The 18,977-nt window shown below is 38.0% G+C and overlaps 1 protein-coding gene across 1 annotated transcript in view; it reads left to right on the forward strand.

The window, feature by feature from the left end:
- Positions 1-18,977, forward strand: part of LOC105381623 (acetylcholine receptor subunit alpha-like) — a 139,625-nt gene that overhangs the window by 58,278 nt on the left and 62,370 nt on the right. Inside the window, exons 3-4 of the mRNA XM_038112229.2 lie at positions 4,493-4,673; positions 6,709-6,824. Coding sequence (XP_037968157.1) covers positions 4,493-4,673; positions 6,709-6,824 — 297 coding nt within the window. The remainder of the gene's footprint in view (positions 1-4,492; positions 4,674-6,708; positions 6,825-18,977) is intronic.

Consider the following 18,977-nt stretch of genomic DNA (forward strand, 5'->3'; position numbering starts at 1 on the left):
TAAAAAACCTTCCTATCACGAGTACCTTATACCAGTATTTTTCAACCTTTTTCATGACGCGACCCCCCTGGTATTGAAAAATATTCCGCGACCCCCTTGACCCTTCGGTTTTTTTAACATGTAGGCATATAAGTACCTATGTAGGGGCCAAAAAAAAAATTGGGTTTTGTTTTATTGGCTACCATTTAAAAGGTCCTAAATATAGTCAAAGTATCTTATTAGTCATGTTAAAACAGGGCGTTGCAAAAAGGGAATACTTAGCCGAAACCTACATGGTGCATCATGGTATATCTAAGCCCAAAAATGAAATCAGAATTTCAAAACTCGCAAAAAAAACCCTTTTTGCAATACCCTGTATAATTCAATTCTGTTATTATTAACAGCCTCTGGATTCACTTTGAAAAATCTGAGAGTTGTTAATGTAGAAGTAATTTTGAAAACCATTATATTTTAATAAACTTAATATTATTTTCTGCACTCATTGGAAGAAAACACGATCTGAATCAATGAAAAAACCTTCTCTTATATATATAGGCAAGATGAAGTAAGAGTAGACTCGATTCTAATTGTATTCTTCTTCTGTATGAAGGTATCAACAAAAGATTTCTCGGGAAAACTACAGATTTTGGCCAGATATAGTAGTAGTTTGCTGTAAAAATCCATGCTTGGAAGGATGGAGCAAAATGCTTATGAACGCTGATCTATCTAATAAAGAAATATTAATTAAATGAATTGGGACTAACATAAAACACTCTGGCGAAAAGTGGGTGCAGCAATGCACCTCTGCCTACCCCGCAAGGGAGTACATTAGTAAAAGGCGTGAGTGCGTGTTTTTTTTTTAAATTAAAGGAATTATCTTTATGGTTTTTTTTTCACTAAAGTAGCCAATTTTTTCGACCTCTGGCGACCCCCCTATAGAAGCTTCGCGACCCCCCAGGGGGTCGCGACCCACAGGTTGAAAAACACTGCCTTATACAATATCATTGGGTAGGCAGTTATTGACAAAGACAAGATTTTATAATTGCGGTTTTTTCATTTACCTAAGTACATTAAACATCGTATTTATCAACATAAAATATAGCTTACGCTATTCGTTTAAAAGAACTAATTAAACGACTAATCGAATGACGAAACATCTGAAGAAAGACGAAAACAGAAAATAGTTTTACCTCGTAAATGAATTTTCAAGTTTGGCGAGAGACGCGGCGGCCATAATTGCATTTTCACGCTGCGCGGGAAACCGGCCGCAATGTCGTCGTCTTATTTGCGTGGCAAAGATAACAGCCCCAAAAGTCCAATGCTCAAAAGAAAAGATTGCTTACTGGCCGGTTTTATCAGTTATTTTTTTTTATTATCTTCTTATTTAAATAAATTCTACGTTCTTTTTTCAAATACTTACTTCTTTTCTTGCAGTTGCTTTTTCGCTGATAAGTGGAACGCACTTCAATCGCTTTGTATGTAAGAAAACGCTTTTTGGGTGAAAAAAAAGTCACTTAAATTGAAGGAAAAAGGGAAAGAATTCAGTGAAGATTCACGTAGCGCCCGGAAAGATCCGAAAGCATCCTCGTGGCGATATCGATTGTAACACAAAGATGTCAGTATAAGAGATGAACAGAATGTATAAATGCTGCCCAAACTTGCTGGGCTGGCTTCGACTATTTAGACCCAATTTACGATCTCCGTTATTTTGCGAGATACGAAATTATACCGCGTTCAATCTAAACTTTGATTTATTTCATAGGAACATACGGGATCCAATTAGCTTTTGGGATACTGAGAGTTATTGCCAACGAAGTAGGTATTTGAAAACCAAAAAATATTGATCTTATACAAGTGCCAACATTGAAGTGACAACACCACCAAAAGAAAATACAGTTGAATTTCATGTATTTTCACTGGAATACAATATTCGCGTTCTATTAGATAGAATTCATTCAAGCGTTTGTACGCAAATTTAATCAAATTGATTCAGTCGATGTGGTGAAAATACTATTCAGTTCATTATATGTTTAGTGAACACTTTTGTACATACGTTAAGTATTACTTAACTTAGGTGAGTACTTCTGTAAAGTTTTTTTTTTAATTTAAACAAAATCTTTATTAAGTTTGGAAGTGTCCCAAACGAATTAAATAAAATATAAAAAAAACAGGACAAACGGAAGGTGGACAAAGGCGGTCACAGAATGGTGGCCTAGAGACGGACGAAGAGCGGTTGGCAGACCACCTGCTAGATGGTCCGATGACATCTGCAAGGTTGCAGGGAAGCAGTGGATCAGAGCGGCACAGGACCGGAAGAATTGGCGTACAAATAAGGAGGCCTATACCCAACAGTGGGCGATGGAAGGCTGATGATGATGATGATGATAAAAAAAACAGTACCTAAATACCTATAAAACAAGAATAATCAGTCTTATTGGCGCATTCACCCGACCCCGCCTCGTATGCAGTGTAAAGTTTCCACCTCACAAGTAATTAAGCTCAGCGCGAGCTTAAAGCTTCGTATTAAAATGTTCTCGACGCTTCACTTTCTTTAATTGCTTTCGATTCAGAGAGACCCCGGATTTGCGCGGCAGAGATAACAAGAATACTTCACAACGAGTTTGCTGAAGCTACAGTTTAAAAGTATAAAGTCGTTATTATTCGCATTGTGCTTATTTTTTTACTGTTTAGAAATACGGAAAGGTCTACCTAGGTAGATTTTGACATGATCTTCGCTTTGCGTTTTAGGTTTTTCCGTGGGAATTCCGGGATAAAAAAGGCGTTTGTAGATAGATGAAACCGTCTGTGAAAGTGTAACATAAGAAAAATCATCACTTTCAAAGATTTACCTGAAAATAAATTCATAGCATAAAGTTAATAGATTATCTGTTTCTGTATTTTATAATGCTTACTGCTTGACGTACATAAATTAAATAAAACACATTGTACAAAAGCCATGAGTTCATGAATTTACAAAACCATTTTCTCTATTTGCTTAGTCGGCAGCCCTCCAACGGTACAAAGGGTGACATTTAAGCAGTGAACATCACATCGGCAGGTAAATGTACCTTAGATACTAAACATCTTCCATAATGGCATTATGTTTGAAATTATAAAAAGAACCAACTGTTCCATAGTAATGTTGAATAGTAGGTACTCGTATCTACAAAGAGAAATGACAAATTTTTTTCGACATCAGTTTTTGTTCAATTATGAATAGTGCTCAGTATACATTCGTTATAATGCTAACAGAGAAGAAGTTCACTGATCAAATTCCATCCTATAGGTACGTACACGTGCAATGGGAACGAAATTCTAATTACGGAATCGGGGACCAGACTTGGGTCTGTCAGTTCAGGAACGTACGAAGACAAGAGCGGGCTGAGCGCGTATTCTATAAGCATTCATTTTGTCGGATCCACCGCCGCGACACAGTGCGACGTTGATAAATGACCGGATAGAAATCGTTACTCATTTCCGAACCTTTCCTGCAACCTGTGCAAGTTTTTCCGACCCTTTTCACCCCTCCACTCCTCACCCCCCTTTCACTCATGGCCACGTCACTATTACTCTGATTTATTTTCTTCACCATACTTTTTTATTCGCCTCTCTGTGTCTGCTTTTTATGTGTCGTGTTTTAACGTGAGTGTTGTTTATTATTGTCCATAAAATATAAAGATAAAAGAGTTAAATAAATAACAGAGATTAACTGCATGTAGTGTTGTGTGTTTATTGTTTGAATACATATGTTTCTGGTGTGTTTAAGCCGCGGTCGCGTTAATACGTAATGTAGAGAGAGAGTTGCAACCGGGGCGCCTGTGAGATGTCACGCCGCGCGCCCGCCGCGCGCTCGCCGCGATACGAAACGTGTAACATGTATTTTTACTTCCTTTTCTAACGCTTACTCGAGTCGTTGTGGCTCGTAATAAACCCGAGACAGAAATAATGATCGCACGAACAATAGAGCGCCACTCGACGATCTAAAGTCGCCTACAATTGGGACTGCAGTTAAGAAAAGAAATTTTAGGGTCTAATTAAACGCCACTCCGTGAAAGAGGAGAACTTCCAGCTTTCGGTAATAAAACTTGGCAGGGAATTTACTTGAAAAGTTAGCAAAACCGCTTATAAAAATAAACCTAATAATTGGAACAAAATTGAAGTACTTACATAAACTTACTACATCAAGTTTTTAAAACGAATTTACATAATATGAAATAGACAACCAAATCTTAATAATAATAAAACTTACACTAATTGGTCCGGACTTGAAAATTCATTCGGTACACTCACACATTCCACAAACACAAACTAATCTAAACACTAAACTCATTCCGATTCAGCAAATTCAACACTTAATAATCATAACAATTTAATTATTCAAAATATGTACTTACACCTAAACAATCGCGAGGTCAAAATTGTACAAAAACACTGGACACATTCGCGTCAATAATGAGCTTCGCGCGGGGACCCCCCCTGCCGCGCCGGCAGTAAATGTGCATTCCCCTTGCAGTGCCGACGGCAACTTCGAGGTTACGTTGGCGACCAAGGCCACCATCTACCACCAGGGACTAGTCGAATGGAAACCGCCCGCCATTTACAAGTCCTCCTGCGAAATAGACGTGGAATATTTTCCTTTCGACGAGCAAACGTGCGTTCTTAAGTTCGGTAGCTGGACGTACGACGGATTCAAGGTAAATGCGCCGGCGGCGCCGGGTCCCCCCGCGCCCCCGCTCACGCCCCTGTTTGTCCGCAGCGCCGACGGCAACTACGAGGTGACGCTGATGACGAAGGCCACCGTGTACTACAACGGCATGGTGGTGTGGCAGCCGCCCGCCGTCTATAAGTCCTCCTGCTCGATCGACGTCGAGTTCTTTCCTTACGACGTGCAAACCTGTGTGCTTAAGTTAGGCAGCTGGACGTATGACGGCTTCAAGGTGACGCCCGCAGTACGCTTGGACGCGCGGCCGTAGCGTAGGGCCCGCGCGACGTCCTTGCAATAGCTTGTTGGCTCGATCGTATTCGTCGTGTACTATCATTACCTTTTTGTCCATGTGGTATGTTTTATCACTCTTACACCTCGACTGCCGCGGGGCGCGCGGGGGGCGGGCGGAGCGGCCGCCGCCCGCTCCCCGCCGCTGCTTAGTTTTGACATGTTGCAAGTTTACATTTCTATTGAGTTGGTGATGTTTAAGTATGTGGAGTAGCGGTAATGTCGACGTGCGTGACCACGAATGCTCCAGCATTTCCTCTGCCGGGTCCACTTAGCTCGATCGGCCTTCCTCGCTCGGCTCGGAAAGGTATAAAATTGAAGCCACTAGATGATATGGGATGCAATTCATTCGATCCATTTCCCACCCGATGGTCCCGCCCCCGCTCAGCCTTTCCGCGGTCTCGCGGCCGAGCGCTTCCCACGAGCCGCCGCGGGGGCCGCCCGCTCGCGCACACACACACACACACACCCCCGCACCGCCCCGCACCGCCCCGCCCCGCACGCCGCACCCCCCCGCATGCCTCGCACCTCATCTCGCCGCACACGCATGCCCATCCCACATGTTTCCCACACGCGAACTACTCAAGCACCACCGTGCTCTGCACACGAGGTCTGTCGACCGACCACTGGCTCAGTACACTCTCGCGCTCAATCTGTCATCATGTTGCATATTTTATACCTTTCCCTCTTGGCGACATCGCAGCCTCTGTGTCTGTGTTTATTTGGTGTCGCTGAATGTTCATTGCATGTGACCTTACGTGATCCTTACGACACAAGTGTTCCTTGACCCGACATGACTTCATAGTGCAGTAGTTGTCAGTAGTGGTCGCGGCGTCGCCTGGCGGGTAGTGCGCAGGCGGCGCCGCGCTGCATGCCACACGCGGCGCGCGCGGCGTGCCACGCGCCACGCAACCTGTTACGCGCCACGCCACGCGCAAGCCACGCCGCGCGCGCTCGACACACACGCGCGAGCGGGGGCCCCCCTCCCCTGCGTCGTCTCGACATGTCTCTAGTTATTGATGTTTTCAGTGTTTACGCGTTGTCATTACTTCGCATGTTCGAAACCTTTTACTGTGTCTTACGGTTGATTTTGTCGTCGTTTTGCGAGCGTTCTAATCGTGGTAAAGTTTGTGTTTAATGCCGAGCAGGTACATCTCACTTGGCACACACTGTGGCCGTCTGTCCGAGTCCGCAGTAGATGCTCGACTAGTGTAGCTGCATTGAGCCGCGACCCTCGCCAATGTAGCTCCAACACTGTGTGACAAAGTGCATGTATCGGATAAACAGAGTGACCACTAACTAGCATAGATAAATAATCTCAATAAACTTTTGAGGACGAATATTATTCAGATGACTATTTGGTTGATAACAAACCACCTCAGACATACAAAATATAATGACCTATTATTTTTTACAATCTGAATAATATTTTTCCTCAACCCTTAGCATCAATTAAAGCGTAACTAAAGCATCTAACTAAACTGTGTTTAAACTGTAACTTAGATTTAAGATAGAATAAGTTTCCCACTTAAATTCTTACTAAGTATTTCTAAATTATTAATTATTCAAACATAGCAAGCAAACCCAATACCAATAACTGAATAGAGTCACTTTAACTTGAAATTCTTTACTTACTGAAACTTGCAATACAAATCCCCTTTCTTAATTTCCCCTTGAAAGTTTGTCTGTAGTAACTTGTCAAGCCCCGTGCAGGTACTGAGCTGTGGTCTGTGCAGGTGGACCTGCGCCACATGGACGAGGCCGCAGGCAGCAACGTAGTGAATGTCGGAGTAGACCTCTCGGAGTTCTACATGTCCGTGGAGTGGGACATTCTGGAGGTTCCCGCTGTCAGGTGAGCTGTGGGGCTATCACCACCGAATCCTTAAGCAGCGACGTTTGCTTGTCAAATCGATGTAGGTACTTACTTTTTATAATATTCTAGTCTATGCTTAGGCTTTGAAAGATATTTGACAGGCGAACGACACTGCTTATGGATTGTTAATTATTGCTATTGTTCGGTGGTGGTACGGTAGCTGGCGTGCTCTTGTTCTATTATGAAGTGTCATGGTCAATAAGCGATGGTGGAGTTTTATCCAGTACAGTGGGCCTGTCAGGGGACTTGATTAATGGAACAAGGTATAAATGATAATTCATACCTATCTAGAAGAAAAATTATAGATAATTTCATGGTAAATTTATTAGTATGTCGCATGTATGTCGTATATACATAGTACATGTAGTACATGTCGAGTTTTTTTAAGTAACTGTAATATTTATATTCATGTTGAATTTCGACGTTTCCGCGTTATGATTGGACTCTGGCGGCGGCATGCATTGAATGCGACCAATCATAGCGTCCGAACCGACACTCTCAGCATCTGCGGTCAAATGCAACGCTATGTTCAGATGTACCAATTGGTCACAGACATAGATCTTTTGTTTGGTTTTGTTATATTCTTTGGTACACTTATGTCATATTTGTACAATAAAGTATCAAATAAATAAATAAATATAAAATTAGAAAAATTACCGCTACGTACAACGTTTTGGAAAGGCTTGGTTTAAAAACGCCCCTATCTATGATTTGAATAGGTTCCCTGTATACTCTTTTAAAAAAAAAAGGTGGTTAAAAAGTGCGAACGAACTACGAACTCAACCGTTTTATTCAGGAGGCCCAGTCAAAGGAATTGCTGTACATATATTGGCACTGGAACGGGACAAAAGCTTTGAATTCCATCGAGCACAATTTCATTAACAATGTTATAGATTTTTTATGATACCCGCTGCGCTGGGACCATTTTGCGTCGAATATTTTTACCGTTGGAAAAAAAGAAAAAGCTGTGAAGTGCCGGTTGGAACCGTGTACAAAGGGTTTTGTTAAACCACGCAATATCAACACATCTGATTAAAGACCAAACGAAAGTTCTCTATAGGACCGAACACAATGCAAAAAAGTCAACTAATGTAGGTACTAGGTAGTAATAATTAATTTTCGATTTAATTAAAAAGTAAATACTTATCTACAACCTGGTCATTTCAGCAACATGAATAAGTAGAATACAAAATCATCAAAAGGGATAAATTTTTATTAAACCATTTACATGTAAACTGCATAAGAAAACTCACCTTCACTGTGATTAAAGTTCTAGTCGTAAGTACGAGTATAATATCAAACTGAAATAAAATATTTTTAATGCAGTCTCATTATGGCGAGATTTTATTTTAACTTTAAATCCCTTGCAATGCATTGATGATGAGATTTGTGGAAAGTTGCAGCGCTGCATTCCCTCGGGTCCTCGCAAATTGAGTTACTCTCTCACTAGTTATATGGATTTTTTTTGACGCTCTTGCTTACTCGTGATGTCACGTATCAAATGTAGTTCTACTCATTTGGAGGAAGTTATCTCAAAAAATGTGATATAATATTTAACGTAAGCCAAATATTTCATACCGTTTTTATATTACAGAAAATACGAGTATAATACCTGCATGTTTTATATGACAACGTAGAGTCGGTGAACGACAGAATTATGCAGAAATCCTGTGCAGTTTAGAGCGGATAAAATTCCATTGTCTCGCAGCAAAAGTATCTTATACAGTTAAAGAACGCGAATGAAGCGCCAGCCTGCGCATGCTGATGCGTCCAGAAACGGATAAACTTTAAAATAAAACAAATAAATTCTCACAGCGTTCCCGGACGAGCTTCTTACGTGAAGTAAGTTCGGAATTCAAACACTAACTTGCAGGACACATTTTCTTTTTCTCTTTGCAGCCAGGACGCGCGAAATAGAGAAATAACTTCATAATTTACTTTCATTTGTCCGCTCGCAATATAAGCCTATATGTACCTACTTACTTAGCTGGCTTTTATTAGGCAAGGTTTTTTTTATATTTCATGGCGCAATATATTTGTTATTTACCACAACTCGCTTGCTTGTTGTTGGCACTTAACACACGTTTTATTGCATTTCGCTTTCTGGAAAAACAGAGGAATGTAGCGCGGCAATATTGTTAGCGTATCCGAATAGGTGGCTAAATATTTATGTCACTGCCTCGAAGGCAGTATCTTAGGAAAGTGAGCTTAGGTACTTACATGTTCTCGCTCAAAGGAATGCTTTTACGTGGCATGGGAAGGATATTACTGGCGTTATAGCGCGTTACTTACAATATTTGCCTTTTCATTGTTATGAAAATAAAACTTTTTACTATAGGTAAGTATATGATGTTTAGGTATTATAAATAGTGTGATAAGATGGTTATAATATGAATCGTTAAATAATAGGTACTTTTACGTATACCTACGGATAAAAAAAGAAGACTACTAAAATATTTTTTAAAGAATAAATCCATTATTTTTTCAGATTATAAGGCCCTGTTTCACAATGTCTGGTTAGTGGCTACCTGTGAGATATAATACATGCTGTCACTGTCAAAAATATAATAACAGAGCTTGTATTTTATCTCACAAGTAGCCACTAACCAGACATTGTGGAACAGGGCCTAAATATTGTATGAGTAGATGCACTAAGGACCTACCTAGGCATTTTATCTTTATCAGATAAACATAATTATTTTTTAAGGCCGCCGTGATTTATCGCTGGTAATAAAATACATTTTGATAAATGGAGTAACGCTCTGATAGCCGTCGGGGATAAAAATTGAGTCACAGGAAAATGCCAAGACCGTTTAATATTTATTAAACCGAAAATAACGATGGGTATTATAAGTTTAACGTGTGTGTGTATCTATCTGTAGCGTAGCTAACAAACGCTGAACCCATTTTCGATTTAGTTTTGTGGGTCGTAGGTAATGTTAACCTGTTAGTTCTTAGCATTTTTTATTATAAGCTTTACACGGCTAATGGAGATATATATTTTTTTATAATTCTATAACCTTTAATACCGTTACGACGATTTATATTTAAATTTTTCATATATCTCTAGAGGCCGTCTCGAACAACCCTGCTTCAGCAAATAGGTCAAGAACGAAAATGTTGAAACATTGTTAAAAGCAAACCATCCCTTCCTTTGTCCCGCTACGAATATTAAGTGAAACCTATTATGTAAATCTTTAAAGACCTTTAACCGTTTGATCGGATATTATGTAGCCAGGACAGTCGAGTACATGTTAAACAACGTTATTATCATTAACGTTTAAGGTGCAGTATAAAACCAACTAGCGCCACCAATTGAAAAAGAATCATTTCTTCCGTTTGAAAGCGCTTTTGGCAAAACATGCGACTTTAGAGCATGACCAGGTGGTTGAGTTTTGACATTGACACACCTGTCAAGAATTTTATATGGAGATGACGTATAATTGATGAACCATCCCTGGTCGGTTAGGTAACCGACTATGGAGAAATTGGCTCTAAACTGTCTAAACTGCATAAAAACAATGGACCATAAAATTAAAGTATTTTTGCGCTAGAGATATAAATAAATATTTTACTGACTGTACAATATATTTCAGTCTGACCGCGTCTGCATCATCATGGTTACGTGGAGGGGTGAGAGGGGGAGACCTGACTTTTGCTTACGACTTGGTTTATCGTCCAAACGTGTGTACTGTCAGCTTCATTAGTAGCTAAACACTTTTGTACCTTGTCAAACTAACAAACCAACTACATTTTATTTTGTTTATAAAGGATAACTGGCAGTATCACACATTCCATTTAGTAGGACCACGATCTACAGGGTAAAGTTTTATAGGTGTATACAACTAAAACATTTAAAAGGGGATAAAACATTTATTTGAAGCCTTTGTCAGCCTCCTGACTCTGACAGTTTAGTATCTGTCTAAGTTTTAACGGTAAATACCTTCAAATACCCATCGAGAAGGTGAGGCCCTTAGTGCACTATCACCAAGTACATACATATACTATAGTACTTACCTATATTTATCTACTTTATTTAATCTCCAAGTCTGGCGTATTCTGTACTCGGTTCACGTCCCGACGATCAAATAAGATGGCACATCAGCTTGTCCCTGCCATGGAGTTATATCTTCAGACTCTTCTGAGGATTTTATCTTTATTGATACCTCTGGCTTTGTTGCCGTTTTACTACAAAGCTTTAACACAATAAGCGCGAATAAAACGAATGTGCGTAAAATGACTTAAGTGCCTGTCTCATCATTTCTGCATATACTTATACCTACGTGTGGTAAAAAAGGTATTTTGTTTTAGCTCGTACTATAGATCGACTTTTTCGTGCGCGACCCTCCTTGCGGGGTAAAAGAGGTGGCGGGGGCGAGGTAGCACGACATTTTAGAACACGACTACACACGGAGAAAAGTTTGCCCGGATAAATCTCACGATGACTTGTAACTACACTCACAAGCAATGAAAAAGTTCCAGTAAGAAAAGCACCACATTACTCCCAAACGGAAAAATCTAGCTTAATGGCGCCTTCCGCATCATTCAAGTAGGTACATTTAACAGAGGATCAGGATATTAACAACTAAAAACGTTAAGTAATATTTTGTTCATGGTGTCGGCAATTTGTGAGTGGAACTTTTTATTGCCCGTGAGAGTATTTGTGACGTAATTTAATAGTAAATGAAGTTGATAGGTATATAGGTTCTTAAAACTAGTTTCATTATTTATTTTATTCAAATAAATGTATTTATGGCAGTTAAGCCTATTCAGACTATTTGTATTCATTTATGTAAAAGTATTTTATTTTATAAATTAATTTCCATGTCACTTTCACTTTCATGTTCACTAGGGTTTCTGATTTCTCGACCTATTTTCGTTCTCGAGCTTCGAGAATTCTCGAGCCCAAATTCTCGAATCTTCTCGAGTCTCGAGCCTTTCTAAGAAATCCTTTAGAAAAAAGCCTTAATTTAAAAAAAAACCCTAAATCTCCCTTTTTTATACTTTGTCAACTTAAACACAAATAAAATACTTTACTAATACTCATAATTAGCTGTCTAGCTGGCTACTAATCACTAGTACAAGGTTGGCCAAAAGTAATCACCCTATTGGAAGATGCTCTCATTTGTGGAAGCCCTTAAGGACAACATCCGACACGAGCGCTAGAATCTCTCGCCCGAAGTTCTCACTGAAGTGATGAGAAATGCCATTAAACGAGGCCGTATGGCAATCAATTGTGACGGCGCCCATTTAGCCGTTATTATCTTCTCGACTTAACAATAATATTGTAAACGTTCAAATAAACATAATCAAAAAACAGAATTGAAATTTTTCATTTACAAAAAAAATAGAGGCAAACACCATCGGATGACTTCTTTTGGTCCACCTGAACTAAGAAACAGTACGTAACTATTACTGCGTTATCATTTAATCATTCATTGGTATTATCAGTACAGCACTAGCTTAAATGGAGATGAAACATAATAAATCATAATACACGCGCATGGTATGATTGGTAGGTATGCGTCTGTGTTTTTAAGCGGCGCAGGAAAATAAGAATTGAAAATTCTTAATTTTTATCTCAAGGCTCGAGAAATTCTCGAGTCTTCAGATTTTTTTCTCGTCTCGAATCAAGCCGAATTTCTCGAATCTTCTCGAGCTCGAGAATTCTCGACCAGAAACCCTAATGTTCACTCTCTGTTTGAACTTGTCCATCGTCTTCGTCATCATCATCTTCATCATCGTTTTCATTTAGTCTGTCGTGTCATTAAGTCTGCCTTCCTCATTATGGCCGCACCAAGCAGGGCTGATTCGGCACACGGTTCTACAGGAAGCCTCCGAAGATTATAGTTTTATAATGCGATCTATAATTTATTTGTTACTTCTATTTGCAAAATTATACGATTTGTTGTTTTGACGAATCATAGATAATAAAAATTAAAAAGGTAAATATTCCAAGGATTATGGTGGCTCTGGCCTCAACACTCATCCTGAGACTAATGGTCTCAGGATCAGTGGTCTCGTGTGGGTCGTACTCAAATTATGACAGATTCTACAACACATGTGGCCGCCTCGACTGCGCGGCCGAGACTGCCGAAATAATGACGTGCAGTGCACGCGTTGCCCTTCCCCGCTACCTCTCCCGCTACCCGCTGTCGTCTTGGGTACCTCGTCCCCTCCGCGTCTGTCACCCCGCAATCCATCCATAGTTATTATTATTCTGTGGTTTTAGACAGTGAATGTAGATAAAAAGTTTTCCCGTGGGAATTCCGGGATAAAAAGTAGCCTATGTTCTTTCCTAGGGTCTATACCATATGTATACCAAATTTCATTCAAATCCGTTCAGTAGTTTTGGCGTGATAGAGTAACAGACAGACAGACAGGCAGACAGGCAGACAGACAGACACAGTTACTTTCGCATTAATAATATTAGTAAGGATATCTATGTATCTCTGCAAGGGTAAATACTTGTGTAAACTAATTTATTTATGATATTTATTTCCACATTATCATTTTCTCCTCATTCAAATTTCTTTCAAACTCATGAATTTTTACTATAAAATCCATCATAATTTTCCCGTCCTATTTTTGCTGAAGTCGGTAGCCATCCGTTATACTAGCCATGGCACTGTAAAAAGTTTTTTGGCACTGTCTACCCTGTTTGGAACAAAAACTAAGAGGTAATCGCGCAAGCCATAACTCAGTTTAACTGACTTTGGGAGGTCTTATGTGCCCTTACTTGGGAATCGAGTTACACGGGTCTACTTAGGACCTTTGGGGAGATTAATATTTTTTACTGAAGGTTCAAAATTCATTGTTGCTGCCTTGTGGAATGCACTGTAGTTTTGTAAAAAAACTGCCAAATAAGTAATTAAATTTGCAATGCAGTAAAAAATATATCCTTGAAAAAAATTAAAACCTTCAAAAAGCCATTCCAGATATTTTACACAACCTTAGCTGACATAAAATCTATCACCGACAACCCGAAACGACCCTCTACTTAGACGAAAAAAAAATCAAGGCTCTGAAACATAACACTCCCATTTGCATTCAGCGGAGAGTGTAAAAGGCTCCAAAATTGTGATGTGCCGCCCAATGGCGGAAGGCTCTTGACCCCTTTATGTAAATAGGCGGGCAAGTGGCCCAAATGTGTGGCCCAACGCGGCCCGACGAGGGCCACTCAAGCTTTTTACAGAAAGGCCGAGTATCGCTCGATCACCTGCCAAAAGGACTGACAGTGACATTTAAACGCAGCTTAAAAATTTAGGGAATATACCCAAAAGTGTGGAACATACTGGTACATAGTTGGTAAGAGGCATATTTTTGCTATCGTTCCAAAATTACTGTGGGGTGACTCAGAGGGTCATTCTGAATAATAAATAAATAATTTATTCACGAAACAAAATTCACAATTTTCGGCTTACTTATAACTTTTGCAAAAACCTGTATAAATAGGGACTATAGGCAGGTGCCTCTATATCCCATTAAATGCGTAGTTTCTTGTTTATTTTCTGTACCTACCTATAGTTCTATTGCCTTTTTCCTGCATTCAGTAAACTTCTAAGTATTTTCCCCAACGAATCATAGGGTTCCTTTCATTAAACTGAAGAGATTACGGACCTTTGATGGACTGATTCCTTTCAGCGTTTTTATCCTGAAAGTGTATCAAGGCCCCTCTTAATGGACGCACTTTATTCTTTAATCCGAAAATGGAGTAATTCTGTCGGTCGCCGCAAAATGCCGTTGTACCTCATTAATCCATTAGAATGGAATTTCCGACACATTTCTGTGAGATATTAGGCGATTTTGGAAAGTTAAACCAAAAGCACTGGTGATTTTTTCACGCGTCTGAAAACGGCTGTTGTTAGAAGTTTATACATGATGTGCATCTATCATGTTAGTTATAGACTAGTGTATTTTTATGCTCATTTCTTGGGTGTACAATTGTACATATATAATTTCTGGGCACTTTCTTTCAAGACATATTATTTTTATAATACGGTAAGAATGTTTTATTTATGTAAATAAGATTTTAAGCAAAGTAATTAAATTAAACGTCACCGTCACGATTCTGTAATTTAGTTGGCCATCATGCTCGTAGAGTTAATAACTCCAAAGTGTCGCTAGCCTTAATGGGGTCATTGTCTTTACTCCTGGATGTCGTTACACTCTACGGCTTGCATCCATTGAGTCTCCCTCCAGACTCCAAAGTTCACAGGGATCGTATTTGCAGAGTAAACGGCAGTTCGGGTTTAATACGGCTAAGCTAAGCTTAAGTGGCACTGTTGGCATTGAGATAGCTTATTGACACTTGAATGCTTAAGTCCTCAATCGGTAAATTGTGTACTTCAACCCTCTAGATGATTTGAGTATGTGTGTACCTAAGCTTGAACCCAGTTTCGTTTGGATCATAACTTATAGCGACCCTGTAGGTATAGTTAGAAATTTTACTGAACCATTGTACAGCATAGCATATTCTTAGATATTTTGTGCTTAATAAGAGATTTAGGCTAGGCAATCTACAGTTAATAAGTAGCAATTTCCACGAATCAATTTCAAAAAATGATGTTAAACCGTTTTCATTTATTGTATTGGTTCCATTATACCTAATTGGAGTTGTAACACAAAATATTTAAGGATGTGTTCAGTGGTGTGCTTTTTGTTATGTTATGTTGTGTACTTCACTAGTTTTGGTGGTTATACCGCGCATTGGTACGGTATAACCACCGAAAACTTCTTCCAACCAACATTTGAGCTTAAAGCACAGGTTCTTCCGCTTGTCATTAAAACGGTCGTGAATGCCGACACGAGAGCCCTCGACACTCACACACTTGCATCAAGTGGCAGCCCTGAGTGTGTTGTTTGCTTCGCTCTTAGGGGTGTCACGTTTTCTGTTTAGACGGGTCCTGAATGTTCAATAGTATACTTAACCGCAGATTTGTATTGGAGTTTTGAAATTTTTGGAAATGTATCATCTTTGTCATAACCATAAGATAACTTATGTGAGAATGCATAATGCATATACTTATATTAATACTTTGGATAATACTGACTGTATAATAATAATAATGATGATAGTATCTTACGGTAGTATCTTAGGTTGAATACGGTGTACCTCAGGGTAGTGTCCTTGGGCCCCTTCTGTTTCTAATCTACATAAACGATCTACCTAGAGAAACTAAAAATATAATGGTATTGTTTGCAGACGATAGCACTATACTATTTAAGAACAAAAATATCATTAACTTAGAAACTGACATCAACAACACACTAACGGACGTGATTAAATGGTTAACTGCAAATAATCTCTTAATTAATCTTGACAAAACAAATATAATGACATTTAAAAATAACTACAGACTTACATCAGAATTAAATAATATTAACATAAAATATAATAATAAAATCATAAATGAAATTAAATCAACAAAATTTTTAGGTTTAAATATTGACTCACATCTTACATGGAAAGAACACATAGTTAAAGTTTGCATGAAATTAAATACATTTTCCTATGCTTTACACATGCTGTCTAAAGTTGTAAATCAAAAAGCAGTTCTAGCTGCTTATTACGCATATGTTGTCTCCACTCTGAGATATGGACTTATCTTCTGGGGCAACTCTACAGACAAAGAAATTGCCTTCAAGGCTCAAAAAAGGTGTATTAGGTCAATCAGAAAATTGAAGCCAACGGATACGTGCAAACCCCACTTTATTGAACTGAAAATATTAACATTGCCTTCCTTATACATTTTAGAGGTAGCCACTTTCGTAAAAACTAATTACGATTTGTTTGACAATTTCAATAGCGAGAGGTACAAAAACAAAATCAGTTCTCCACGACGCTCAACTGCATTATTTAAAAAAAGTATATTCGGTATGGCACCGTTAGTTTATAATCATCTGCCAACCTCTATTAGGGAAATACAAGTGCTGCATTTATTTAAAAAACGACTGTCACAATTCTTAATTGGAAAAGCCTACTATAATGTCAATGAGTTTCTCCAAGATAAAATATAATTTATGTCCCATTTATGATTTTAGAATGAATGTTTATGAAATCATTTTAGTTAAGTAGGTATATTTATTAAATGTGAATGTTATCATTTTATTTTGTAATTTTTGCATGGTTAAAATTTTATTGACATAATAATTAGCTAATAATGTATTTTTCGTATTATAAATAATTTTAAATTCAATTCATATTGATATATAAAAAATTTGTACACCCTTTAGGGTAGAATATAGTTTTAAGCAACATGTACCTACCTATTATAACAACACCATACCTACACCTATATTCAACAAATAAATAATTTTGATTTGATTTTGATTTGATTTAGGATCCCGGGATAAATATTAGCATTCGGGCATAGCGTTATACTAATCTAGATACACCTCCGACCATAATTTCAGCGCGAAAATTTGCACCAAGACGGTTGAAAATACAAACAACTTCACCTACCGTGCCCTAATTAGCAGGAGACTCAAACAAAACTTGCAAATACTTCACCAAACAAACAGCGTAAAGTATGAAAATATCAGTTTCCGACCCCGGAAGCTGTCAGCCAACTCTTTTATTTGTTTCTTCAAGATTAAGTCAACTTCGAAGTGAAAAACTCTTCACTAAAGACGAAGTTCCAGCCTAGAGGACTGCCCAACTGTAATGAGCGAAAACCTTAAACGAACTTCAGCTTTAAGCACATCAGTTTTAAGGGCTGTTTTAAAATCGACAACTTCAAAGCGAACTCTCGGTCCGTGTTTTTCCTTCACCTAGCGTTTCTCGAATTAAGCGGGTCGAAATTGAGCTGTTTTCTTTAGAATTTGTTTTTTATTTATTTTTCATTTCGGATTCGTTTCTCGTAGTTTGTGTTACTCGGTATAGATATAAAGATACTTATTTAATTTTCAGGTTGCAAAAATATTAAACTCTTCTCTATCAGGAGATTGATTTTAAAAATAATTGTTTTTTGCATTGAATATGAATGTTTGTGTTTCTGAGGTTATCTTTTTAAGGAAAGATGCCAGTACCTATAATGTGCTTAATTTATCCACATTTATGTGAAACCTTGTATATTTAAGTGTATACATGTACACATGTATACTCGTTTATAGACGCTCAGGTACATTATATCATACCATTTTATAAGAGATCTGATTCCCTACAAGGTGTTTAAGCACCATTATACATACTAATATAATACGAGTATAGCAACATTTCCTCATTTCGTAGTTGCACTAGTTATCACTTTATACCTTGTCACTCTTAATAATAGGGTCGAATTTAGAAAAGCTTGCAGGGGCATATGAAAATTTCCATCTCGCTAATGGACAGTTATTTATCATCCTAACTATTGTTTCTCACATAATGGCCACATTAATTACTCTGATCATCCTCTTTTTACCCCACTACAAGGGGATAAGCATTATAAGGGTCTTTTTTGACTGAAATAAGGTTTATGTTTATGAGACAATTGTTTTTGTGTCGTGGTAGGGAACTAGGGACTGGCTAATATTATTCAAATGTTTTTTTGTTTCATCTAGGTATGTGAGAGAAATTGATATCATTGATATGATTATGGCTACTTTCATCGACTTTTAATTAATTTAGTAAGGGTTTGCCTGAAAGTTCGCCGATGAAAATGATGACCTTTGTGGGTAATTCTACCGTACGGATTAAAAAAATAAATAAAAACAAAATCAACTTTTACGCATATTGAAGTAGATTTTTAACTTTTACATAATGATGGGAACATTAAATAAAAAAATCAGAGATATAGTAGAATTATTTTAGGAAAAAATATGAACTTTTTGTTTTATTAAATAGACACGAGTGACTATGAAGTCGACATGGGTGATACAATCCATGTTTTTTATCATAAAATAATCATTTAAGGTTCTCAACTTTATTCTATAATATTATTCTCATTACATATAAACCATAATATGTTTTTGTCTATTGAAATTATATATTGAAAAAAGTTTAAAAAATATATTAAAAATTTCGACAAAAGTGTCTTCACAAATGTCGAAATTTTTTGATGGTGGAAATTTAGGTTTTATTAGGTGACCACAAAATAAATATGAATCAAGGTCATCGGAATCATATTAAATGAAAATAATACATTATTT

Source organism: Plutella xylostella, chromosome 9 (assembly GCF_932276165.1).
Source record: "Plutella xylostella chromosome 9, ilPluXylo3.1, whole genome shotgun sequence".
Taxonomy (NCBI): domain Eukaryota; kingdom Metazoa; phylum Arthropoda; class Insecta; order Lepidoptera; family Plutellidae; genus Plutella; species Plutella xylostella.